At 36.1% G+C, this 27,930-nt stretch overlaps 1 protein-coding gene, 6 non-coding genes and 8 pseudogenes across 7 annotated transcripts in view; all 15 read right to left on the bottom strand.

The window, feature by feature from the left end:
• Positions 1-27,930, bottom strand: part of LOC106082327 (helicase domino) — a 64,331-nt gene that overhangs the window by 18,061 nt on the left and 18,340 nt on the right. Inside the window, exons 5-9 of the mRNA XM_013244770.2 lie at positions 15,086-15,898; positions 13,514-14,840; positions 5,139-5,462; positions 4,855-5,041; positions 2,672-4,780 (exon numbers count right to left, since the gene is read on the bottom strand). Coding sequence (XP_013100224.2) covers positions 2,672-4,780; positions 4,855-5,041; positions 5,139-5,462; positions 13,514-14,840; positions 15,086-15,898 — 4,760 coding nt within the window. The remainder of the gene's footprint in view (positions 1-2,671; positions 4,781-4,854; positions 5,042-5,138; positions 5,463-13,513; positions 14,841-15,085; positions 15,899-27,930) is intronic.
• LOC131998217 (small nucleolar RNA Me28S-Am2589) lies at positions 11,124-11,247 on the bottom strand (annotated as a pseudogene).
• Positions 11,476-11,599, bottom strand: LOC131998212 (small nucleolar RNA Me28S-Am2589; annotated as a pseudogene).
• On the bottom strand, positions 11,690-11,771 carry LOC131998227 (small nucleolar RNA psi18S-841/snoR66). Its single transcript, XR_009398666.1, has one exon. It is a non-coding gene; the product is annotated as a small nucleolar RNA psi18S-841/snoR66 (small nucleolar RNA).
• Positions 14,916-15,028, bottom strand: LOC131998207 (small nucleolar RNA Me28S-Am2589). The gene has a single exon (XR_009398659.1). It is a non-coding gene; the product is annotated as a small nucleolar RNA Me28S-Am2589 (small nucleolar RNA).
• Positions 19,343-19,466, bottom strand: LOC131998213 (small nucleolar RNA Me28S-Am2589; annotated as a pseudogene).
• On the bottom strand, positions 20,476-20,599 carry LOC131998210 (small nucleolar RNA Me28S-Am2589; annotated as a pseudogene).
• On the bottom strand, positions 20,674-20,772 carry LOC131998223 (small nucleolar RNA psi18S-841/snoR66). The gene has a single exon (XR_009398662.1). It is a non-coding gene; the product is annotated as a small nucleolar RNA psi18S-841/snoR66 (small nucleolar RNA).
• LOC131998215 (small nucleolar RNA Me28S-Am2589) lies at positions 21,293-21,416 on the bottom strand (annotated as a pseudogene).
• LOC131998224 (small nucleolar RNA psi18S-841/snoR66) lies at positions 21,491-21,589 on the bottom strand. Its single transcript, XR_009398663.1, has one exon. It is a non-coding gene; the product is annotated as a small nucleolar RNA psi18S-841/snoR66 (small nucleolar RNA).
• Positions 22,090-22,213, bottom strand: LOC131998218 (small nucleolar RNA Me28S-Am2589; annotated as a pseudogene).
• On the bottom strand, positions 22,267-22,384 carry LOC131998222 (small nucleolar RNA psi18S-841/snoR66). The gene has a single exon (XR_009398661.1). It is a non-coding gene; the product is annotated as a small nucleolar RNA psi18S-841/snoR66 (small nucleolar RNA).
• LOC131998220 (small nucleolar RNA Me28S-Am2589) lies at positions 23,616-23,739 on the bottom strand (annotated as a pseudogene).
• On the bottom strand, positions 23,970-24,093 carry LOC131998214 (small nucleolar RNA Me28S-Am2589; annotated as a pseudogene).
• Positions 24,147-24,264, bottom strand: LOC131998225 (small nucleolar RNA psi18S-841/snoR66). The gene has a single exon (XR_009398664.1). It is a non-coding gene; the product is annotated as a small nucleolar RNA psi18S-841/snoR66 (small nucleolar RNA).

Raw genomic sequence — 27,930 nt, 5'->3', positions numbered from 1 at the left:
TTTTTTAATTTTTTTAAAATTAGTTTTAAATTTTCTTTTTAATTTTTTTTTATTGTATTTTATTTTTTTTTTTAATTTTCCTTATTTTTATTTTATTTTCGTCATTCCGTTTGTAACACCTCGATAAATGCGTTTTTTGTGTATTTTTGTTTATTAAAATAAGCTCGAGAACCTCATTTTTATACCCACCATCATAGGATGGGGGTATACTAATCTATTTTTTTTAAAAAATCCGCAATTACTTTTTGGGCAACCCAATAGAATAAAATTATGCCCTACGATTAAATTTATTTTGTATAAATTTTTAGCAGAATCCATGGTGGTGGGTTCCCAAGATTCGGGCGGGAGAAACTTTTTAATTTTTGGTTTTTTTTTATTATTTTTTTCAATTTTTTTATTTTTTTTAATTTTTTTACTTTTATTTTTTTTTATTCTAGTTTTTTAATTTTTTTTATTTTTTAAATTTTTTTTATTTTAATTAATTTTTATTTTTTTAATTAATTTTTATTTTTTAATTTTTTTTTATTGTTTTAATTTTTTTTTTATTTTTTTAATTTTTATTTTTAATTTTCTTTTTTATTATTTATTTCTTAGGGATATAATATGATGGCTGCTAAGGCCTAAGGCTAAGTTATGGTATTTGTGTTGAAAATAAATTTGGAGATAGCGTTTTGTATTTTTTGTTGGGAAGACATTATTCCCTAGTTCTTATTGAGTAAATATTGGTGAGTTTCGATCGTCTGACCCATACGAAGCCGAAAGAAAGTACGTATTTTGTTTTTATCAATGTGAGTAGGATACAATGATTTACCGTAAGTTATATTTACTCAAGAGTAATGGTGATTTTTTAATTCTTTTAGATTTGTTATATGGTTTGTTAATGTTTTCGATATTCGTATCAGATGAAAGTTTTAATGTCTTCTTTTTCTGGTAATGGATCTGTGATGCGTATTTGCCGGCATATCAGCATGCATATTGCCAACTATTTCTACGTGCCCCGGAATCCATATTATTTTAACTTTTTCCCCATGGTTATGTATTGGAAATGTTAAGGATAGCTTTTACCACTAATAGGCTGTCAATGTATAATTTTTTTTTTTTAAGTTGCTTAATAATGTTCAAGGCGCAGATAATACAATCGGCCACTGTAGTGAAAAATGATAAATTTTTATTCTTTTTAATTTTTTAATTATTTTCTTTTTAATTTTAATTTTTTTTTTAATTTTTATTTTTTTGTTTTTTAGAGAATACAATCGGCCACTGTAGTGAAAAGTGATTAATTTTTATTTTTTATTTTTATTCGTTTTTTTATTTTCATTTTTGTTTTTTAATTTTTATTTTTGTTTTTTTTTTAATTTTTATTTCTGTTTTTTTTTTAATTTTTTTTATTTTTTTTTAATTTTTATTTTTATTTTTATTTTTTTTTTTTAATTTTTATTTTTATTTTTTTTAATTTTTATTTATTTTTTATTTTTATTTTTTAATTTTTTTTTATTCTTTTTTTTAATTTTTATTTTTATTTATTTTTTTTTTAATTTTTATTTTTATTTATTTTTTTTTTTTTAATTTTTATTTTTATTTATTTTTTTTTTAATTTTTATTTTTATTTATTTTTTTTTAATTTTTATTTTTATTTTTTTTTTTTAATTTTTATTTTTATTTTTTTTTTTTAATTTTTATTTTTATTTTTTTTTTTTAATTTTTATTTTTATTTATTTTCTTTTTTTTAATTTTTATTTTTTTTTAATTTTTATTTTTTTTATACCGTTATATTAACTATATTTAGCATTGGTATTTATTTTAATTTTTAAAGTTAATTTTTTCAACCATTTTTTTTTTTTTTTTTTTAATTTTTTTTATTAATTTTTCAGCTCGATAACCTGTAACGTGATTACAAGCAGCAGAAAGGCGAATGCCGACAATAACATCGTTATATCGTTTATATATGTATGTAGGTGTGTTAATATTTTTGTATAACGCTGAGTGATATAACCAAGCGTGATTAATTTCGCTTTGACTATGTCTGAACGTCATTTATTTTATCTAGGCATTAAACATTCATGTCGAGAGCTATTTCCATAGAAGGTATCCATCAACCTTAAACGTCCAATGCCAAAGGAGTCATTTTGAAATACTTTCAGTCATACAAAACAGTCAATTGTTTTAAATCCATTGTTGCAATTTTTATATGAATATACGTGTTTAACGCTGAGTGATATAACCAAGCGTGAGTAATATCGCTTTGACTATGTCTGAACGTTGATATATTTAATCTAGGCATTCGATATTCATGCTCAAAACTATAACCATGAAATGATAGTTTTCAACTTCGAATATGAAGTGCCCTAAATTGTTAAAAAAAAAAAACAAAGTTATCAACAAATTCTCAAGAATTTCAAATGTGTGACGTTGAGTGATATAATCAAGCGTGACACAATCGCTTTAACTATGTCTGAGCGTCATAACATTTTATCTAGGCATTAAATATTCAAGTTGAACCTGAAATCATGCAAGGACAACAACAAATATTTAATGCCATAGAAAAAATATATTTTATATAAAGTATGAAAACGCGAAAATAATTGTCTATATTAACACAAATTTTTTGTGAAAAAAATGTTTTTATACTTAGCTTTTTCCACCAATAAACATTTTGGCTCGTATCACTCACCTGCTTAACCAAATTCTGCATTTCTAAATCGGCCTTGCTTAGTTCTACATTTCCATCGACATTGGTGGCAACATCTTCCAGGGGAATGTTTTCGTCGAATTCTGCCAAATCAGCGGCAGCCTCTGCCCTCGCCGTTTTGGTGGCCTGAACATCCTGTTCATCTTCGGCAGCGGCCAAAGCACTTTCAAATGCCTTCAGCGATTGTTTTTCCAAATCAACTTCGGTGATCGCTTCAACCACACTCGATGATGAGGCTGATGAGGACGGCGCCGACATTAATGAAGTCGTAGGCTTTTCATAATTCTCGCTGTTATTTTGAGTTTGTGATGAAGTTATTGCCATTGTTGTTGTGGCATCACCCGATATTTGGGTTTGAGTGTCAATATTAAAGAGATCCTTAATGGTGGAACTCTTGAAATAGGATGTGGTAAAGTTGCCACCTTCAATGGCCATATCACTAAGCATACGCTTCTGATTGGCCTTCTTCAGAATGTTCACCTCGATTGTTTTCTCGGAGACCAAACGATATATGTGTACATCCCGCGTTTGTCCAATGCGATGACAGCGATCCTGCGCCTGAGCATCCATGGTGGGATTCCAGTCTGAATCGTAAAATATCACAGTATCTGCTCCTGTTAAATTAATGCCCACACCACCGGAGCGTGTGGACAAGATAAAACAGAAAATACGTTTGTCCGTATTGAAACGTTCCATTAGAAGTTGCCGTTGTTCAACTTTGGTGGCACCATCCAGACGCAAATAGATGTGACCATGATGGTTGAGGAAGGCCTCCAACACATCCAGCATTTTTGTCATTTGGGTAAAGATGAGCACACGATGGTGCTCATACTTCAACTGTTTCAGTAGACCATCCAAAGTCTGCAGTTTGCCACAATCGTACTGTATAAGACGGGGATCTGGAAACTGTGTGGTCATGGCCGAAATTATGGGATGCAACAGGCCCAACTTTGGTGACATTTCCTTTTGAATGGTATTATCGATGCAACGCTCTCGTGACAAACGTGTCGATGTCAAATTATTAACATAGAAACGTATTCGTGGCGCACACGCGGACGGCACATATATAACATAGTTCTGAAAAATATGCTTCAGATCTTCACAACGCCTCTCGTAACACTTTAGAATTTTGTTTAGAGTCCAATTATCATTTGATCGGTTCATGGCAGTGATGCAATTCGTATAACCTCTGGTATGCCAAGTGGAATATTGCAAAAGACGGCTGCCCTCCGAGCAATGTTCGATGGCTTCGCGACAATCTGAGCCATAAATGGGTGTGGCCTCTGCCCGTCTCTTGTTGACATTGGCCATAAGCTTCAAACGTGCCAATCTTTGTTCTTTGCGCTGTTGCAATATCTCAGTCATATTAAAGATGGGATCTGTTTCGCAGGAATTATCATCCACCACAGTGGCATCATCCGATTCAGTCTTAACAGTGGTGGAGCCGGTATCAAGGCGGGTATTCGATGTAGTCGTCGTTACATGCTGGGCCAGAGCTTTCACCAAGGCCTTATCATCCACGGCCTTTTCCATCTTTATGCCATCATGCTCCATGCCTTCTAAACTCAGAGGATCCTGTAAACGCATTTGTTTTGCAGGTGTTGGCCCCAAGTGGGAGACAGACGAGGACGAGGATGATGTCGATGGCAAGGCCAAGGGATCTCTTGCACGCATTATGGAAACGGGTACTATTGGCCCAATCTTAGGTGAACCAATGGGATTTATAACATTGTTCATACGTTTACTAATGCGACTATTCGCTGATTCTGCTGCTGTTGCTCCTGCTGCCGTAACTATTGATTGACACACGGGCACAAATTTATTGCCCTCCAGTCTCATGGCAGGACTTGCTCCAACTTTCACTGTTTGCTGTGTGTGTGCATTAATGTTTTGCTGAACCTTTGTATCGCGCACACGTATGTGAAATTTATATTTCCCAGTGGGACATCGTGGAGGGGGATCTGGTATGCTATCAATTTCTTCGATTAGTTTTCGGGGGGCAGCCAACAAACGAGACTTGTGGGAGACATATGCCGTGAGAGTAAGTTCTAGCTCCACAAGCAGCAGGTTTAGAGAATGTAAGTCGATGTGCTGCAAAAGGAAATGGAAAAAACAACATAAATTTGTTTGCCCCAACAGCAGTTTCTTTATTTCTTTAAACTCACCTTAAACGGATCATACTCCATTAGGTCACATATTAAACGTGACGTTTCATATGATATACCCTCCATTTGAAATGGCGATATTGTTGGACGTACTTCAAACATATTCGGATGATTACAGACTTTACGCAATTGCATCAGAATGTTTATAACACTCAGCAAATTACCCGTCTGCAAAGTTTCCCGAGTTCTGGAAAGAAACAAAAAATTAAAAAATCATAAACATATAACCAGTTCAGAGTAGTATTTCAAATCTATGGACCAAGCTTTCTGGCATACGAACTTACTTCGCTCGACTCATAAAATCATCGTACAGATAACGCTGTCTATTGGACAAACGACACATGACCACATGTTCATATTTCTTAGGCATTTGCTTTTCGACCTCCTTCTTTAAGCGTCTCAATAAGAACGGCCGTATCACTTTGTGTAGACGCTGTATAAGCGTTTCATTGTACTCCATATTGCCCTCAATCATGCCAGTCATGGGATTGGAGAACCATTCCTTGAATTCACGATGCGATGAGAAGACATAGGGCATAAGGAAATGCATAAGGGACCACAGTTCCATAAGGTCATTTTGTAGAGGAGTACCGGTAAGGAGTAGACGTCTGGAAAAAAAGAATGAGAAGGGACAAAATTATTTAAAAAAAAACCATTTGCAAATAACTTAATTTTTTTTAAGAAATTAGCTAATTCTTAGGGTTGGGAAATATGAAGAAAATTAAAATGACACTAATTTAATGTGATGTTACTATATTTTGTATAACGTTTGGTATATTTAATAATGGGGCTTTTTGATCCAGGTTTTTGGGTTTAAACAAACCCATATCAGCGAGATTATTCACAAGATTTTTTGTTAACCACTTAGCGTAGTAAAATAACTATGGGTAGTAGTTTTGTCACTTATTGAAGTGTTTTAACAAATTTTAATTTTTTATATTCTCAAAAATTAAAAAAAAAATCTCCTTGTTTTTGTGTAGCCTGATCTATTAACACCGACTTTTGATGAATATCAAGTCCGTATTAGCGAGACCATACTTTTTTTTCTATAAGCACCTTAGCGTGGTTCTATAACTATTGATTGGCAGTTATATTACTGATTTAAGTGCTAAATAAAAAAAAACAACATTTTTGGAATGTTTGAGATTATTGTAGCCTAAAATATCTATTGTGATTGTTAACAAATTCACAATAGCGAAAATTAGCCTGTATTTTATATAAGCATCTTTCTAAAACTCTCTCCTCTTAGTTGTAATGGAAGTCAACTAAGCCATAGAGATGGATGCTGATGGATTACTCCATTCAAATCCAACAAAGAACAACGGAATATAACGTAAGTTAATTAAATTAGATAAGTCGAAAATAAAATGTAAAAAGCAAATAAAATAAATGAAAACAAATATCCATGTTTTTGTGTAGCCTGATCTATTAACACCGACTTTTGATGAATATCAAGTCCGTATTAGCGAGATCATACATTTTTTCCTTTAAGCACCTTAGCGTGGTTCTATAACTATGTATTGGCAGTTATATTACTGATTTAAGTGCTAAATAGGAAAACAAAATGTTTAGAATGTTTGAAGTTATTGTAGCCTAAAATATCTATTGTGATTGTTAACAAATTCACAATAGCGAAAATTAGCCTGTATTTTATATAAGCATCTTTCTAAAACTCTCTCACTCTTAGTTGTAATGGAAGTCAGCTAAGCCAAAGAGATTGATGCTGATGGGTTACTCCATTGAAATCCAACAAAGAACAACGGAATATAAAGTAAATTAATTAGGATAGAAAATTCAAAAATAAAAAGTTTACTTGTATAAATAATAAAATGTAAAAAGGAACCAATGAATATGCAAAGAAAGCATAACTCGACATTGAGTGTGCCTTCACCAATGTAAAACCGACTTGAGCAAAGAAGACTGAGGAGAAATTCTAGACATTAATACTACAGTGTTTATGCGAGTTTGATGTAAACAGCAGTTACTAGGCATATGCGTACTAAATACAGCTCGTATATATGTAACATACCAGGTTTCACTAATGGAAGACCGGCACGGGATACATGTAAGCACCACACAGCCTGCACCATTAAGGTCCAATCTTAGTGGTGTTCACTGCTGTTACGAAAAGCCTAGCTGCGATCTACTAGGCGCGTCCACAGGTTGCGGATAGTGGAATGCTCCATACGGAGTAACTGCAACGGCAGTCGCGGACAATCAGTGGTATCGATCGGAAATTCTCAAAGAGAGGTTGGGCGGCACCGGCTCTTGCACAAATACTGAGTGCCTATGATGGTCGATATGACAAGGTGAGTTATTGGCGCCTCTAAATAATCAATGCATCTTTGTTCCCGCGGCGATTGGTTCTTTGGACTGGAAAGAGCTTGCTCGCCTACAGAAGCTTGACGAGGATCGCCACCTCTACATCAACAACAACTAATAAAAAGTTAAGTCATTTGCAGGAACATATAAATGTCCGCAAAAAATGTTTTTCTCTGATAAAATGCAGCATATTGCACTTAGGTACGTTATTTTTTCTTTTTATTTTAAACGTTTTTAATATACAGCTTGAAAAAATTTATAATTAAAATTTGCAAAACATGTATGGGCAAAGAAGTCATATAAATTTTATTAAACTTTTGTAAATAATTGGTTTTAATTTTATTTTGTGATTCACAATAGAGTTATTTCTGCAGGTAGTCATACTTATTTGTGAAAATCATTCGAACATCTGAGCACAATTTTTTTATTTTTGTTTTGCAATAAATCTAAATGCCAAATGCTTGTTAACATAGCTTTTTCTAAAAAGGATGTTTTATTTGATCCCATATTCCACACAAAAACAACAAAACAGTATTATAATGAAGAAAATAGAAATATTAAACACATTTGAAGAAGATAAATAATAAAACAAAGTTTATTTCTAAACACACTTTGACATATGAATTTACAACATTTGTAAATCAAGGTAGTGTGTTGTACACTGAGGCGGCAGCCCTTGCCGATGAAGGATTCCATCGGGTTAATCCGGTACATACAACCAGCCGCCATGGGTTTGCAGATAGATGTTTGTTGTTGTGCTAATACCGCTACTTCTTGTTTCTACCATGCGTTCTACATAAACCTGCACTGGTATTTATCTAGAACATCGCTATTCTAAATAGATGTAATTCTCATAAAAAATTCATTGCACTGCGTTATATAGTAGAAAAAAAAACACTAATAACAAGTTTGACAAGCTTAATGATGAAAATTCAAAAAATTGCATGTCGGCTGATCGCTTGATGTACCTTGTTAAGTGAACCCTGGCTGTATACGAGCTATTGTGAATGATTGCTGTTAGCTACGTAACAAGAGCATATCTCATTTATTCTCTTGATTTTCTTTTTTATCTCGTTTCTTGTTTTTTTTTATATTTTGACGCCGTTTACAAAGGGCGTAGTTTTTTGAAATGTCGAGTAAAATATTTATTTAATAACATTTAAGCAAGAATAATTATTACAGTCCACTATGATCTTTTCGCAAGATTAGAATAATGAAAGATAAAGGGGTTCAGTTTTTATGTCGTTGCCTTTAAGTGTGTTAGAGTTGGGCAGTTCCGAATGGGACTTGTTCATTGCAACTTATCCAAGTAAGGAACTGCTGGAACTAGTTCCAACGCTTTCTTTTATACAGTTCCTTTTTATTTCAAGGACTCTTTTCCTTTTCTCCTTTTTGCTAATTTGTAGACCAGCTGATTAACATGACATATTTTTCAGCTTCATACAACAACTAAATAAAAGCGCCAACTTTTTTAACAGACAACAACTGTGTACGTTGTCATTTAGGTGAATGAAAAATAAATGATTTGTGGCAACCACATTAAATGAATATGATTTCACAAATAAGTAAATGTGGGGGCATCCACATATTACAATATTTTTCTTATTGTCAACAAATCTATTGTTTTTGTGCGCTTCGATTGGTGTTTTTTTTTAGGCGTCGCAACTTCTGGCCTCAAATTGACATATTGTATTGTAAGTAAAATAACAAAATGTTAATAAAAAAATGATTTATCAATTGCCTTCTGCAGACGAGCCATATCGAAGCAAAGCTCAATTTGGCAGCATTTTGAAGAGGATGGGGGCAGTAAGGCGAAACAATAAGTACTATATCTGGGTCTTTAGGAAATCTTAGTAGGCACATTAAAAGGAGGCATCCTCTATTATATTTAGAAGTAGGCCGACAAGCAGTACAATCAAATATGTTTGAGAAAAATGTGGGCCAAAGTTTGCAAGCCGGTGTGAATCCAGCAGTTTTTCTTCAGGCCTATAACAAATAAAAACGTAACCGAAATTGACAATCAAGATCGGTTTAAATGGCAGCTATATCAAAACGTCGACCGATTTAGCTCGTTAAAAATCCCTACCGACCAACACTAATAATAAGTATTTGTGCAAAATTTCAATCGCCTAGCTTTACTCCTTCGAAAGTTAGCGTGCTTTCGACAGACAGACGGACGGACTAGCTAGACCGACTTAGATATCATGACGATCAAAAATATATAAACTTTATGGGGTCTTGACGCATATTTCGAGGTGTTACAGAATGACCAAATTAAGTGTACCCGCATCCTATGGCGGAGGGTATAAAAAGACGCCTAGGCAGTTTGTCTCACCACAAATGGATGGACATCCAAATCACATACAAGTTATATTGCTATAACTGCACACTATATAGACAAAAATTCTGTTTTTAAATCGAGTCTGCTGGGTTGTGAGGAGTACACCGAGAGATATACTGCTGAAAATATGGCAAGTTTAATTAAAGGAGTTGTTGAGGAGTTTGGGATCGCAAATAAAATAGCCGCTGTGGTAACAGATAATGCGACAAATATGGGGGCGGCTGTTCAAATAGGAAATTGAATTGTACAATTAGCGTTAGGCAGTATTGAAGATTTGTTTGTCAGTAAAATTATGGCATACTTCCACAAAAGTACACATGCTTTAAAAAAAACTAAATGACAAGCAAACAAATAGGGATATGATAGGGATTCCTCAGATAAAATTGAAGCATGATGTAGTAACCCGATATAATTAAACTTTTGATATGTTGCAGCGCATAGTGTCCATGAAAGATGCAGTTATTACAAATTTATCTCTGTCAAGTCCAGAATAACCATTTCCACTTAATGAATGTAATGTTCTTAAGGAAGTTATAATTGTTTTGAGAGCATTTTATGAAATCACTATGGAAGTATCATCTGAAAAAAATATAACTTTATCGAAAGTAATGGTTCTCTGAAATCTTTTGGAAAACTAAGTACAATCTTGCAATTCAGCAGCAGCCCGAATCGCTTCCATGATTTTTTGTTACAAATAGAAAAGCTATATATTGTAGTTTAATCTTATAATACCGATTTTTGGGTCAACAAATCTGAATTAGCGAGATTATTCAAAAACTTGTTATAAGCACCTTAGCGTAGTAAAATAACTATAAATAGGAGTTATGTCACAGATTGAAGTGCTTACCAAACTATCAACAAAAACATTCTCAAAAAATAAAAAAGAAAAAATTTTGTGTAGCCTGATCTATTAACACCGACTATTGATGAATTTAATGTCCGTATTAGCGAGACCATACATCTTTACTATAAGCACCTTAGCGTAGTTCAATAACTATGATTAGAGTCATTTCACTGATTGAAGTGCTTAACAAACTATCAAAAATTTTAAATTATAGTTTACATTCTCAAAAAGTAAAAAAAAAGTTTTGTGTAGCCTGATCTATTAACACCGACTTTTGATGAATTTCAAGTCCGTATTAGCGAGATCATACATCTTTACTATAAGCACCTTAGCGTAGTTCAATAACTGTGATTAGAGTCATTTCACTGATTGAAGTGCTAAACAAAAATATATGAAATCCCCTCCCATTTGAATAATATAGAAGTATGATGTAGCCTAAAATATCTATTGTGACTGGTAACAAATTCACAATAGCGAAAATTAGCCTTAATCTTTGATCTAAGCATTAGGTAAAAGTGCAACATTTGTTTAACGATTACAAATATGTTAAGAAATGTTGTATAATGCTGTAAAAATTCTGAATTTTATGCTACTCCCTCACAGAGAGAGAGACAGAGACTTGAGCTATTTTAACCATACGATATTATATGGTGAAAAATTAAAAATTTTTATAGAGTATTTTAAATTTGAATTTACCATCGATCTACATAATTAACAATAAGGCTCTTTTCGGTCTCTTCTTTTTTCTATTTTCTTTCTACGCTCTTAATCAGACAAATGCCTCGCAAACAGCGAACATCCTGTTTTTAGTTTTGGTGTAATAAGATTCTTCCAAAAATAGGTCGAATCTAACCAAAGTCAGTTGACAGAGTGTCATCATATTGAGAGAACGTTAGGCAATAGAACAAAAGAGACGAATTTTGTAAACAGAGTAATCGCTTTCGCCATTATGAAGAGTGAAAACTTTGCATCCGTTTCCTGTAACAAGTTTTTGTAGCACACATGTACGATTTTCAAGCCATGGTTTAAGTTTAAGGACAAGAAAGTGCTTTTTAGGTGCAATTTCACTTATTAAATAGTGTATAAATTCATATCTTCTTTAAAAGTCATTCTTCACTCAATCAGACAAATGCCTCGCAAACTGCGAACATCCTGTTTTTAGTTTTGGCACATTAAGATTCTTCCAAAAATAGGTTGAATCTAACCAAAGTCAGTGGACAGAGTGTCATCATATTGAGTTTCTCGTATGACTTGTAGAAAAATCTATGTTCGTTTTCAAATCAACTCCCATAGCTGATAATAATTAGCCAAGGAGTTTTAAAGTCTGAAAAAAATTATAATTTTTTATAGCAAGGTTACAAATTGTTCCACTTGTAGCATAATATCAATGTGACACAGAGTGCCCTTGCTTCATATTATAACAAAACTACGATAAATTTCATATGCATAAAAAAAATAATCTTATAAAGTATATTATAAGCAGAGTTATCGTTTCCATCTTTTCCAATGGAAACTTTGCATCCGTTTTTAAAGCGAATTTTTATAGCACACATGTACGATTTTCAAGCCATGGTAGTTTAAGGACAAGAAAGTGCTTTTTAGGTGCTTATTCTTAATAACAATAAGGGAGAGTATATTTTTCCATTTCCAAAGTAGAGCTGGCAAAATATCGATGGCACTATCGTTACTATCGATATTTAATTTTTTGACTGAATATCGATTGATATTTTCCGATGGATACTATCGCAAAAGTTAAATTTTTTGCAAAACTAAACAAAAATAAGCGACGCTGAATGTATGCTTTAAGAAACATTGCGTCTATAGAGGGCGCTATTTTCATCCGATTAGTCTAACATTAACTATTATCGATAGTTTGCCAGCTACAAAAGTCGTAAAACAGATAACCATCATATGGAAAACATTGGAATCGGTATGGCATGTTTTGTAAACAGAGTAATCGTTTCCACTTCTCCAATGAATACTTTGCATCCATTTCGTTTAAGTTTTTATAGCTCAAATGTACAATTTCCATGTTATTAGGGTTAAGGCAATGTAGTGATTTTAAGGTGCCGAACATAAACGAACGTTTCGTTTAAGTCTTTGTAGTACACATTAAAGAGGGTGCAGATATTAATCCGCCCCATGCCACTATGGACATACACCTAAGCCAGTAATCGGCTTGTTGTGGGCTCTAAAAACTATAAAGTAACCTCTAAAAAGAAAATTTTAAGTTAGGAATTCCGTGCTACTTACAAAATCCTTAAACGTTTTCAATACCACTAAGTTGGTTCATGTCTGGTATTGTGTCTCCACCTAAGTGCCAGTATCTTTTAGACGCGAAAGCCTGGCAATGACAAAGGAAATGTCTCATCATCTCCCCCGCATCTCCCCCGCATGACCTACACATGCTATCACTTGCCGAACCGATTTTACATAAGTGAGCTCGTAGTCCTATGTCCTATACTGACCTCCTTCTTACTTCCTTTAAATAATAGCATCGTCTTCTCACGATCTGGACAACATGTTCTCTGAACCTGTTGTATGGTCCTTATGTTGCACTTTTTCTCCATAGCAGTCCACCAAACTACTGAGGCGTAAGTAAGTATTGGTCTAACCACGCTTCTGTAGAGCCAGTGGACTATCCTAGGTTTCAGGGCCCATTTCGAGCCTACAACCCATTTTCATGGTGCCCAAATCACTCCTCAGTCAGCATCCGTAATAGGTCATTCATGCTGGTCACCCATAGAAGTGCTGATAAAATGCCTTCCTGTGGCGTGCCCTGTGCCACTTTCTCCCTTATATTTATGCCATGCGACACACAATTTATCCACCTGTTCCTTAGCATATCCAGTCTCTAAGGACCGGGTCCACCCTGTACTGTTCTAAGGATTGGATCAGTGTGTCGGTCCGCACATTGTTAAAAGTCCCCTCGATGTCAATGCATACCGCCAGTGTGTACGTTTTAGCATCGAATGATTCTTTTATTTTATGCACAACCTCGTGCAATTATTGTAGGAGCATTGGCTCCATCACTCTTTTTAATTCCCAAGATATCTGACTCAGACAATGTGCCATTCACACTGCCTGGGATATCGAACATTGCAAAAAGTTTATGATCTGGTAACAAAAAATTAAAAACTAAATTTACTTACCTTTCTGTGGAGAAATTCAACAGCAACTGCCAACGCTGCGATTTGAAATTCTTAATATTCTGGGCCTCATCCAATATCAAATATTTCCACTTTTTGCGGCGAAAACTTTGCTGATCCTGCACCACCAACTTGTACGAGGTAATGCAAACGTGAAAAGCATTTGGCTTTGTCCAGCCCACTCTTTTCATTTTACGCTCTTTCTGTGTACCATAATAGGTGAGTATTTTGAAACCAGGACACCATTTCTTAAATTCCATTTCCCAATTTAACATAACCGAGGAGGGTACAACTATAAGATGGGGACCCCAATTACCCTTGACACAGGCCAGATGAGCCAATAGGGCTATGGTCTGTATCGTTTTACCCAAACCCATTTCATCGGCCAATATGCCATTGAGTTTGCGCTCATTCATGGTTACCAGCCAATCGAGACCGATGTGTTGATATTCACGCAATGAATGTTTCAATAGGAATGGAACGGGTGTCACTACATTCGTAGAGGATAAGGTATTGCCTTTGGGCTGTAACGATTCGGCCAAAGCGGCAGCATCTTTAATCATATCATCTTTGCTGTTGGCATTGGAGGAATCCTCCAGTAAATCCTTGAGACCGGCATCCTGTTCATTTTCTTCGGTTTCATCGAGTAGCTCGTTCTCATCTTCACTTTCCACCTCTTCGTCTTCATTTTCGTCCTCGTCTTCATCATCCTCGTCATCTTCGTCATCTTCCTCCGACTCACCATCATCATTATCGGTGGAATCATCATCAGAATCACGCATGGCCTTTGAAATGGCTCCAGCATCCATGACCTCTTCGGTATCTACTTCCATTTTTGAACTACTGCCTTTGGATTTTGCTTTAGCAGGTGTCTCATTAATTTTTCCCAATTTATACTTGGCCAAAACCTGTTCCAGGGGCAAATCGTTGTCATCTTTCAGTTCATCCAACTCTTGCTGATGATCAACATCCATTTCCTGTTCTTCTTGCTTGCTAATGGTGTTTTCATCATCTTCACTGGTTTCATTGGCTTCAAATTCCCCATCATCGCTATCGCGTCTTTCTTTCTTATTGGACTTCTTGCCACCCTTTGAAACGCCAGAGGAAGATGTTGTTGCTGTAGTATTGGTATTGGTGTCTTCCTCCAGAAGTATTTTATCACGATTCTCCAAATAGCCTTTGGGCAAATCGTTGAGGAAATCATCCAAATCCATTTGAGATTCTTTGGCCAAAGCTGCAACTTCGGCATCAACATCGGCATTTTCCTCTTCCTCAGCTTTGGCAATGGTTTCCTCATCATCTTCGGAGGCGGAATCAGGGCGAAATTCATCTGCAAAGGGGAGGAAATAGAAAATTATCTTACTCTAGCTTTAAAAAAATTAAGACAAAATATTTTTTTTTAGTTTTTATCATCAGACAAATGCCTCGCATAAGCGAACATCCCTTAAAATTTCCATAAACTTTCCCAAAAATAGGGCATAAGTTTTAGAATCAGTGACAGTTTGGCATCATATGATAAAAGCTCCTTTGGACAAAATCCAGTTTGAGTTGAAATGGATGTCTTATTGTACTTACCATCTGTGCCTTCTCTCTTGGGCGATGATATTCGACTCGAATTTATGCTGGGATTGGCTGAGGCATCTTTCAGCGTTTTGTTCATACCCTCGGCTAATTGTTGAGAGAATTTCTCCGTTTGATCCACTATAAAGGAGAGATGTTGATCCAAAGCCTTTTTGCGTTTCTCTTCGATTTTTGTATGATGCTTGTATTCCACCAATTTCTCCACATTTCCCCAAAACATTTTAACCTCCTTGGCTATGAAGGCGGCCACACGTCTGAGATGAGCCTCTTGCGCCTTTTCGGCCTTTTGGGCAGCATTAGCTTTGTCTTGGAAATATTTCTGTACCATTTTGGCACATTTTTTAGCAGCCGCCTTTTTCCATTTACGCTCCTGTGCAAAATCGGCCGCCAGCCAAACCATTTCCTCAAGCAAATAGTCCCAATGGGCCTTGGGTCGGGGTGGTTCCAATTGCTTGGGCAAACGTTTCTCAGTCCATAATCCCTCTCGCTGGAGTTCCATAATGCGTCGCATAACATCAACCTCTTGTTTGGCCTTAAAGGAAAACTCTTGGTTGCTGTTGGGCGTGGTAGCGGCCGAATTTGCAGCTGCCGCCGCCGCAGCTGCTGCTGCCGACGCTGCAGTAGTTGTACCACCCGCCGCAGCCGCTGTTGTCCCCCCAGCTGTCGTTAGAGACAAATTACTGGGCGAAGGTGAATACAAAGGCGGAGGAGTATTTGCTGATGATGAGGCAGCCACACCATTGCCGCCATTTCGACGCAATGCTGTGGTACCTTGGGCTGTGCTGCAGGGAATTAACGGAGTGCCACCTTTGAAGGAAGAAATTAGGAAAACATTAAATGACTTATACTGAGGCAAGGATTAGCGTGAAATCAACTATCATATCGTACACATTAAACATGCCTTAAGAAGAGAAGGAAGATTTTTCTAGAGAACATTCATGACTTTTCGATAAACATGCCACATGTTAAATAATAAAAATTTGATTAAATGGGTTTGAAAAACAAATAGTCTAGGATAGTATAACCAATAACAGTAGGGTGAAAAACAATAAATTTTAAATCTCAATCTTTTCATTTCATTTCATTTATTAACCAAATATGTAATATAAAGCCAATAAGGCCCATAAAATAATTACATACAAACATCTTTTACGAAATATGTAGACAGAGTAATCGTTTTTCAACTAATCAACGCAGTAATATGTGGTTTAAGAATAAGCAACGCAAAAACTAAGGCTATCAGAATGAACAGGATCGATGGGGGCACAACTATAAGATGAGGTCCCCAATTACCCTCGACATAGGCCAGAAGAGCCAATAGGGCTATGCTCTGTATCGATTTGCCCAAACCCATTTCATCGGCCAGTATGCCATTGAGTTAGCGCTCGTTCATGGTTACTAAACCAATCGAGACCTATGCGTTGATATTCGTGCATAAATGTTTCAAAAGGAAGTGTATGGATGGTGTCAAAGCGACAGCGTCTTTGATTATATTATCTTAGCTGATTTAATAGTGTGTGGAAATGATGTCACATGTTCCGAAGCGCACCAACAAAATTTTAATAGCTGCATCAAAAGGATGCAAATCATCGAATTGTTATAAGTGTGACACAAACTCTCTTCGAATACATCGATTCCAAAAATCGTTTGATAACAAACCGTTTCTAACGTATGGTAATGTGAAGTTAGTAATCAGATGCAAAAGTGGTGGTGGTATCGTAGAGCTGGCATACTATCGATAATTCGCAACAACGAATATTGAATATGAACTGTTATGCTATTGGAGCTATATAAGGTTATAGTCCGATTCGGACCATAAATGAATTAAATGCTGAACATTGTAGAAGTCATTGTGTAATATATCAGTACATTCGGATAAGAATTGCGCCTTGTAGGGGCTCAAAAAGCGAAATCGGGAGATCGGTTTATATGGGAACTGTATCAAGCTATAGATCGATTCAGACCATATTAGACACGAATGATGAAGGTCATGAGAGAACCCGTTGTACACAATTCCCGGCAAAACGGATGAAAATTGCGCCCTCTAGAGGGTCAAGAAGTCAAGATCCCAGTTCGGTTTATATAGCAGCTATAGTTCGACTTAAAATGAGATGACGATCAAGAATATATACGCATATTTCAAGGTGTTACAAACAGAATGACGAAACTAGTATACCCCCATTCTATGGGGAAAGGTATAAAAATCAGCAGATTGATTTATACACAAGCAATATCAATGTACATACAGAATTAATCCAAATTTAATAAAGGCAGTTGAAAATCATGAGAAAATTCATTGTACAAAATTTTAGCCCAATTGAAAGAAAAAAAAAGCGCCATCTATAGGCGTAATGTGTCTTTTATAATACATTTAGAGTCGGATTGCTTAATTTTGGTTAATTTCGCAAAAAAAATTTACTTTAGCAATAGTACCGAATGGAAAAATATCGATTTTCAGACAAAAAATAAATTATCGATCACACTATCGATCCTTTATATTTCGTCTGAATATCGATTGATATTTTGCCTAACGATACTATCCGCAAACTAAATTTTTTTGCAAATTTAAAAAAATAAGCGATCTGACACTGAGTGTATCCTATTAAATACATTGCGCCTATAGAGGGCGCTATTCTCAGCCGATGGGCTTAATTTTTGTAAAATGATTTCTCTCATGACTTCCAACTGACTTTATTAATTTTGGTTTTATTCGGTCTCTGCATTGATATAGCTTCTATATAAAACGATCTCTTGCTTTTTACTTCTCATTTTCGTTTGAAATATAGTTAATGGGTAATTATCGATAATATCCATATTTATTATTAAAAATATCGAAAATATCAAATGTTGTGAATATCGATAGGTTGCCAGCTCTAAGCTCTAGGCGGTGGACGATATGACATACCCAGAAACAAAATTTGCTGGAGCCACTACCGCCCGAGACACACATGACTTGAACAGCTTAAGGCTCTATCACACTATATGTTCTTGTCTTATGACATGTAAATTTTCATGTACCGGTGGTATTTCATTATGTGTGTTAAAATTGCCAGTTTACACACGATTCATCATTTTTTCTATCACGTAGTAGTATGTATGTTATTTTTGTATGACATTACTTAAAAACAATTTAATTTGGGGTTGCTTCCATTCAACTAACAACAAAAACAACAGATTTCTTTATGTTTTTGTCAGAAGGATAGGGTGGAACCGCTCTAATCAAAAAAAAAATTATTCATATCACACTATGTGTGTACCTTTAAAAATAGCAAAATTTGGCAAGTCATAAGACAAGAACATGTAGTGTAATGGCACCTTAAATACAAAATCAACAAAAATTGGGAAAACATGCAATGAATTGAAAGCTAAAGGGATGACAGGACCTCCGTCTCTTATGACAATGTAGCAGTGACTGATCGGAAGAGTTGCGCTAGGTTGTACCGTCAACTTATTGAGCATCCAGAGAATGATAAGGTGAGAAGAAGAGCTATTCCTCCCATCCTTAGTTATGAGTCGATGTTAAAAATGTCATCCGCAGTAAAGAATTGGCCACAGCGCTGGGCCCCGAACAAATGTCTTGTCTGATGCTTTTATGTTTAGATGTTAATGGAGTTGAAAATCTGACCAGGATTCTGAAACTTTCTTGGGTCAATTATAAGAGTTCTCAATTCTTGTAGGATTGTGGCCCCCTATGTTGAAGACATCTGCAAGAGGTTAAACGTCCTTTTCAGAAAACACAACCTTTTTTGCTTACATTTTTTATAATTTACTTAAAAAAAATTCAACTAAATATTGCACATTGCTAATTTTCCATTAAGGAACCGTTGCAAACATCTCACATATCTCTGAGTGCTGTCCGACCCAAGTTTAAGCTCATTGATAAGGGACACCTCTTTGAGGAGAAGTCTTCACATGGCTGTCATACCAGATGGCACAGTACCTCACATAAGTCGCGAGCATAACCACCACTGAAAAGTCGTTTATGATGTTCCCGCCAGTATTCGAACCCGAATAGGCGGACAAGCTAAACCCTGCGCTACGGTGGCCTCCAAATATTGTTCGTTAAAATATATCTTGTAAACAGAGTTATCGTTTTCAATTTTTTCATTGAAAACTTTGCATCCGTTTGCTCGCAACGAGTTCGCATAGCAAACATGTACGATTTTCAAGCCATGGAATATAAAAGGACAAGAAATTGCTTTCTAGGTGCTTAATTTTAATAAAAACAAACCGAAAATATTGTTCTACTCATTCTCAATCAGACAAATGCCTCGCATACTGCGAACATCCTTTTTTTAGTATTGGCACATTAAGATTCTTCCAAAAATAGGTTGAATCTAACCAAAGTCAGTGGACAGAGTGTCATCATATTGAGAATGTTAATAACCGAGATGAATAAAAATAATGTAAACAGAGTAATCGTTTTCACATTTTCCAATGAAAACTTTGCATCCGTTTTCCTAGCGAATTTTTATAGCACACATGTACGATTTTCAAGCCATGGTTATATAAGGACAAGAAAGTGCTTTTTAGGTGCATACTGACCAAACAACTTGAAATTAAAAACTAAAAAAAAGAAAGCATATTTTTCCTCTTCCAAATACAGTTGTCAAAGAGATAGACCTAAAGCTGGCAAAATATCGATAGCACTATCGATATTCAATTTGTTGACTGAATATCGATTGATATTTTTTCGATTAATACAATGGCAAAAGTCAAATTTTTGCAAAACTTAACAAAAATAAGCAATCCGACGCTGAATGTATATTTAAAGACACTTTGCACATATAGAGGGCGCAATTTTAATTCAATTAGACTAACATTTTGTACAATAATTTCTCTCATGACTTCCAACTGACTTTATTAAACTTGGTTTTATTTGGTCAGTGCATTGATATTCCTTCTATATAAGTCGATCTCCTGATTTCAACCTCTCAATAGTATCAATACTATCGATATTTATTATTAAAACTATTGAAAATGTCGAATTTTACGATTATCGATAGTTTGCCAGCTCTATATCACAGTCCCCATTGGCATTTGCCATTTTAACCAGCGGCAATCTTCAGTTTGTAAGAGATAGAGATGAAACGGTATATTCCTATATTTCTCTCTCTTTCTCACTTTGCTGCAAACTGAGATTGCCTAGTGTGAATCGGGAGATACTTAAAACTTTGAAAATCGATAAATAGATATATTTTGTAAACAGAGTTATCGTTTTCAATGTTTAACCTTGAAAACTTTGCATTCGTTTGCTCATTTCAAGTTTTTATAGCACACATGTACGATTTTCAAGCCATGGTAGTTTTAGGACAAGAAAGTGCTTTTTAGGTGCTTTATAGATTAACTAATTTAATAAATTGATCGAAATAGATATGTCTCAACACTCAATCAGACAAATGCCTCGCAAACTGCGAACATCCTGTTTTTAGTTTTGGCACATTAAGATTCTTCCAAAAATAGGTTGAATCTAACCAAAGTCAGTGGACAGAGTGTCATCATATTGAGTTTCTTGTATGACCATAAGGGAACAAATACATGTAAGTATATCAAAACAACTCAAATGGCTCAGAAAATTAGCCAAAGAGTTAAAGATTTTAAAATACATAATATTTTTATAGCAAGGTTACAAATTGTTTCACTTGTGGTAAAAATTCAATGCGACACAGAGTGCCCTTGCAAATAACATTCTTAAGTACAGAAAATTTACTTTTGTAATGGGGACGGAAGAAATTTTTACTAACTAAACTTTATGATTAAAATTTAATCCACGAATTGGGTCTATACACCAGAACAGCCTGCTCACCAAAAGAAGTTTTCGAAAGCAACAAATACAACTATAAAATGAGATAAAGAGAGAGCATTTGATTTAGAAGTAAGTTAGGGCCTTATTTCTGGTCCTATATAAGTAAAACCATAAGACAGCCGACAAACAAACCTAGCCTAGAATTTTCCAAATGCGAAGGGACGCAATTAAATGCCTTATGGCATTGTAAACAAAGTTATCGTTCCCACATTGTCCAATGGAAACTTTGCATCTGTTTCTTGTAACAAGTTTTTATAGCACACATGTACGATTTTCAAGCCATGATAGTATAAGGACAAGAAAGTGCTTTTTAGGTGCAATGTTATAAATGAAAAGTGCAATATTAAGCTTACGAATTAGATTACAAATTAATTTTCCCTATAATCGTCGGTCTTCACTCAATCAGACAAATGCCTCGCTAACAGCGAACATCCTGTTTTTAGTTTTGGTACATTAAGATTCTTCCAAAAATAGGTTGAATCTAACCAAAGTCAGTGGACAGAGTGTCATCATATTGAGTTTCTCGTATGACCATAAGGGAACAACTAATTGTTAGTATATCAAAACAACTCAAATGGCTCAGAAAATTAGCCACAGAGTATAAGATTTTAAAATACATAAAATTTTTATAGCAAGGTTACAAATTGTTTCACTTGTGGTAAAAAATCAATGCGACACAGAGTGCCCTTGCAAATAACATTCTTAAGTACAGAAAATTTTGTTTTGTAATGGGGCGGGAGGAAATTTTTATTAACTAAACTTTATGATTAAAATTTGATCCACGAATTAGGTCTATACACCAGAACGACCTGCTCACCAAAAGAAGTTTGCTAAAGCCACAAAAACAACTACAAATGAGATAAAGAGAGTTTGGATTTAGAAGTTAGTTAGGGCCTTATATCTGGTCCTAAATAAGTAAAACCACAAGACAGTTTATAAACAAACCTAGCCTCGAATTTTCCAAATGCGAAGGGACGCACTTAAATGCCTTATGGCATTGTAAACAAAGTCATCGTTCCCACATTGTCCAATGGAAACTTTGCATCTGTTTCTTGTAACAAGTTTTTACACATGTACACATGTACGATTTTCAAGCTATGATAGTATAAGGACAAGAAAGTGCTTTTTAGGTGCAATGTTATAAATGGAAAGTGCAAAATTAAACCTATAAATTAGATTACAAATTCATCTTCACTCAATCAGACAAATGCCTCGCTAACAGCGAACATCCTGGTTTTAGTTTTGGTACATTAAGATTCTACCAAAAATAGGTTAAATCTAACCAAAGTCAGTGGACTGAGAGTCATCATATTGAGTTTCTCGTATGACCATAAGGGAACAACTACATGTTAGTATATTAAAACAATTCAAAATGCTTAGCAAATTAAACAAAGAGTATAAAATCTTAAAATACATAATTTTTATAGCAAGGTTACAAATTGTTTCACTTGTGGTAAAAAATCAATGCGACACAGAGTGCCCTTGCAAAAAAACAAAACTTGAATTTAAAACACATCTGAATTACTGTGGAACATCTTTCGAAAGGACTGGTAATTAAATATTTTACGCGACAACTGCGCTCCCTAAAAAGGCAGCGAAATTAAAGGAAAACTCTTATAATTTTTACTGTTTTTGTCTTTTAATGTTGATTGACGAGGAGCAACCAAACAAAAAGAAAAACAAAATATTTAAAACATATGACATTTCTGCCCAGCTGACAATTGACCAAATGACAGCGATCATTCACAATAGATCGTATGCAAAGTTTTATCTACTAGCTGTGTTGCGTATGTAAATGCATAGCAACTGTTGTTTAAGAAACAAACTCACCATAAACATCAAGTGTGCTTGTGTGCAAATTTCAAATTACAAATTTTGCCCATGAACATTCCACTAAGGAACAGGGGCAAACGTCACACATATCAATGAGTGCAGTCCGATTCAAGTTTAAGCTCAATGATTTATAGCCGAGTCCGAACGGCGTGCGGCAGTGCGACATCTTTTGGGAGAGAAGTTTTACATGGCATAGCACCTCACAAATGTTGTCATTATTAGGAGGGGAAAACCACTGCTGAAAATTTTTTCTGATGGCCCTGCCATGATTCGAACCCAGGCGTTCATCGTCATCTGCGCTACGTTGGCCTCCGTGTACTCAAAAGTTTTTGCAAATTTTTACAAACTGTTGCAGGATATCGTTTGCCAGCAGAAAGTGCGTAAGAGCGAAGAAAATTCTGAGATTTTGGTGATTAATGAAAACCAGCTGTTTAATTCAAATAAATAACGAAAGAGTAGAGGTTGTTCTTACTCTGCTGCAAATTTTTTCAGGCAAATTTTTACTAGAAATGTACGTTACAGACGTTATCATCTTTAACTTTGCATTTAGAATTCGTCTGAAGCGGACGTTTTGAGATTCGGTGCTTAGTCATTGTTATACTCATGGCAGTTATAACTGTACACTGTTTTCAATTCTGGTATTTAATAAACGTGTTTAAATTTACAGTTTCTTACTTCGGAAGTTCAACCTGGCATATAGAGGCGTACTCTGACATTTCAATTAGTCATCTTTAGAATAGAAAAAATTTTAGTGAGCGCTGGGCGAAGTTTTACTAACCCGACTATATGACTAAACATTGCCATAAAGAGCGGGATTCCATTCAGATATAAGTAAGGAATGTTAATGTAAATATTTAAAAAGTCCATGCACATTAGGCATCTTTACAGTCAATCGGACAAATGTCTCGCTAATAGCGAACATCCTGCTTATAGTTTTGGTACATTAAGATTCTTCGAAAAATAGGTTGAATCTAACCAAAGTCAGTGGACAGAGTGTCATCATATTGATAGAACTTGGCCAGAGTAAGTTTTCAAAGAAGTATGTTGAGTTGTAAACAGAGTTATCGTTTCCTTATTTTTCCAAGGAAACTTTGCATCTGTTTCTGGTATCCAGTTTTTATGGCACACATGTACGATTTTCAAGCCATGGTAGTATAAGGACAAGAAAGTGCTTTTTAGGTGCAATATTGAACTTATGAAATAGATTACAAATTAATTTTCTCATTAATCTTGGGTCTTCACTCAATCAGACAAATGCCTCGCAAACTGCGAACATCCTGTTTTTAGTTTTGGCACATTAAGATTCTTCCAAAAATAGGTTAAATCTAACCAAAGTCAGTGGACTGAGTGTCATCATATTGAGTTCCTCGTATGACCATAAGGGAACAACTACATGTTAGTATATTAAAACAACTCAAAATGCTTAGCAAATTAAACAAAGAGTATAAAATCTTAAAATACATAATTTTTATAGCAAGGTTACAAATTGTTTCGCTTGTGGTAAAAATTCAATGCAACACAGAGTGCCCTTGCAAACAATTAATCTGAGAAAATCTTTAACAAACTTTAGAAAGGACTTTACAGAGCAAAACTTTTTGTAGAGAAGTTAAAAGAGGCTAAAATATTCAAAAAATGTCGCCATAACTACGTCAAATAATGCCCATGACTGGACAATTTTATGTTGTCCTAGCAAGAATTTGAACCCAATTACTCTAGAATTTTTTAAAATAAAATAGAACATTGAAAATGCTTTATGACAATGTAAACAGAGTAATTGTTTTCACATATTCCAGTGAAATCTTTGCATCCATTTCTCACATCGAGTTTTTGTAGCACACATTTACGATTTTCAAGCCATGAATATTTAAGGACAAGAAAGTGCTTTTTAGGTGCAAATTTTCCTAATTAAACATATTGCTAAAATTTTTCCAACACAATTGGTATCTACTCCCTATCAGACAAAAATATGATAAATATACAGTTCTACGAACTCTACAAGATGAATGGGGTGCATCCAGATTGATCTGGCAGTTAGACGAATAAGTATAATTTTCTGGGCAGATTAGCAGGTGACGTGTGGCCCTGGTTACAAGCAAGAAACACAGTAGGAGTTGGAGTGACTGCATTTGCCGGTGCGTATTTGAGCCTGAACTACTCTACTTGTTGTTGTAGCAGTGTGTTGTACACTGAGGGGGCAGCCCTTGCCGATGAAAGACTCCATCGGGTCAATCCGGTACGTACAACCGGCTGCCATGGGATTGCCTACTCTAGTTTATCGGGGTAGGAACTTCTTCGCATGACCTTAAAAAACCCGCATTCACTCTTTAGCTGCTCAAAACTTCCTCACGAATGCTATTAAGACCCGTCTGAGAGTATAACCCAATGAAAGAGTCAAGAGTCATCGTCAAGTTGATGCTAGCGTCAGAGGCCAGCGGCATGAGAGTCCCATATGAAATGCCTCTAAAACAACTTGACGCTGACTCTTTACCTTCATTGGGATTGGACTCTGATACGCTTCTTAATCTAAAGGCTCCCATTTGTGGCGCTCAACGTCTCGCTCTAGAATATGAAGATCCAGAAAAACTTACGTCTCTTACCAAGGGTTGCCAATTCACATGATTTTTATTTGCTTAGACTACATACAATAGTGTCTTAGGCACAGAAACGATCTTTGTTTCCTATAGTCAACATGAACAACATTTTGGCAGGTTTGGAACTTATTCGACTGCGTGCGGATCAACTGGCGACTGGATTGTTGTTGTAGCAGTGTGTTGGGAGCACCCCATGGGTTCGAATTATGAGCTCCGATTTGAGTGACTTGAAATTGTAGTTGCGGAAAATCAGTGGTATCGAGGGGAGATTCTCACAGAGAGACACCAGTGTGGAACTGGCTATTCCTCACTGGTGCTGCATAGTTCAATACTGACCCAAATGCTGATGGTAAATGACTTTGCAATACCACGAGCAGAGGATCTAAAAAAACCAATCCCATGGCAGCCGCTTGTACGTACCGGATTGACCCGATGAACATCTTCATCGGCAAGGGCTGCCTCCTCAGTGTATAACACAATGCTACAACAACAACAACTTGTAAAGACTATCTAATGTGAAACCAAGTATTTTGTTGGTCGGAATCGTTACGCCATAAAAACTGCCAACATACTTCCGCTATAGTAAACAATGTGCCGAAAATTTGTTGGCAGGTATCTTTAAATTTCTTGCATCGAAATTATCATCAAGATCGACATTGTAGACGTTAACCAATCGCAGATATCGTCAATGTTGAGTCCTGAGGCCATATTCATACAATCGTCTCCATATAATACGACCTCGATGGCGTCCGCAGGGTGTGGAATAGAGGATAGAAAGAGGTAAAACAGTGTCGGAGATATAACTTCACCTTGGGAAACCCCTATTATTCCTAAATTCCACCGCTGGAGGTCACACAAATAATTTGCAACCCCCCATTATAGAGCTGGCAGTAGGGACGAGTTGGCTACGTTTTCGCAAAGCATCGCATGAGATCTCGTAAAAGCCTCCGGTAAGTCAAGATCCACGAGGATTGTCCTATAGTGTAGAATAGAAACCACCTTGTGGTTTTCCCAGTTGTACTCCACGGGGCTTCGACTAACTTGTGTAGAGGCCACATAAATTCTCCAGCCAACGTTTAAGACCTGGCTGGAAGGTCGTTTTGGCGATGGCCCCTTGGTTTTAGCTACCACGCATATCAAAACTCTTCAATGAGCCGAACACATGAGGACCATCCTGTAGTACGGGTTGACATTGCATCGTGGTATGCAATTTACGAAATCCATGCTAATGCTAAGTACATGGAAATTTTTCAGCAAGCCTCGGAAGGAGTAATGCCTCAAGCATCTTAGCTAATGGTGAAAAAGGAGGAAATCGGTCTGTACGACTTTCCCTTGCTTGACATCTGGGTTCAGTAGGGGGATCACTCTACCCATTGTCCAAACATCGGGAACTGCAAGTTGCAAATTTTGCCCATGAACATTCCACTAAGGAACAGAGGCAAACATCGGGAACTGCAAATGTAAATTTACCCATGAACATTCCATTTAGGATCATGGGCAAACATCTCACATATTAATGAGTGCTGTCCGATTCAAGTTTAAGCTCAATGATAAGGGTCCTCCTTTTTATAGCGGAGTTCGAACGGCATGCGGCAGTGCGACAACTTTTATTGAGAAGTTTTTAAATGGCTGCCATACCAAATGGTACAGTGCCTCACAAATGTCGCCAGTATTAGGAGGGGATAACCACCGCTGAACATTTGTTCTGATGTTCTCGCCAGGATTCCTACCCAGGCATTCAGCGTTGTAGGCGGCCCTACTAACCTGTGCGTTACAGTGGCCTCCAGATGTTCATCGGTTTATATACTACGGATGCAACACTCTGTCACCCTGGGGTCACTCAATAAATCGACGGTTGAATAACTTGGCATTCATGTCATCAACATGTCATGTTTTCTACCGCTGTTTGAGAGTTACTTAGCAGTAGTAGACCACAGATTGTCAATGACGACCATATTGATATTCAGATTCAGTTCACTGGTTACATGTTGTTGTTGTTGTAGCCATATTTCATGTGCAGGTAGCGATCCCCCTTGTAGATGAGCAAGCTCGATCCGCTCCAAATGACCGATCGCCGAGGAAACAGGGTGACCATTGGTTATTTTAAGGCGCCAATAACTCGCCTTGTCATATCGAGCATCATAGGAACTCAATATCTGTGCATGAGCCGTTGCCGCCTCTCATTAAGACTCTCCACTCGATACCGCTGATTGGCCGCAACTGCCGTTGCAGCTACTCCGTATGGAGGATTTCACTATCCTCAACCTGTGGACGCGCCTGGTAAGTCGCAGCTAAGCTTCTCGTACAGCAATGAAAACCACACTGATCACACCTCACTGTTCCGGTGACCGGTCACACAGCTAACCCGTGACGGGCCCTGATTCCATCATGCTCGTCTGTGAGTTCCAATGCCTAGATCCAGAAATTGGGCGGGATATTCGGACTGTCTGGTATAAAGCGACATGGCATAGTACCTAATGTCTGGCTATGACACTAATCGAGTGGGATAGAATCCTGGCGAGAACAGAAAAAAAAAATTTGCGGTGGTTTTCCCCACACAAGTGCCGGAGACTTTCCTGAGGTATTTTCAGCCGTATAAAACTTTTTGT

This window comes from Stomoxys calcitrans, chromosome 5 (genome assembly GCF_963082655.1).
Source record: "Stomoxys calcitrans chromosome 5, idStoCalc2.1, whole genome shotgun sequence".
In the NCBI taxonomy this organism is placed as follows: Eukaryota; Metazoa; Arthropoda; class Insecta; order Diptera; family Muscidae; genus Stomoxys; species Stomoxys calcitrans.
The sequence above is the reverse complement of the archived record's forward strand: the minus strand, read 5'-3'. Positions and strand labels throughout refer to the sequence as shown.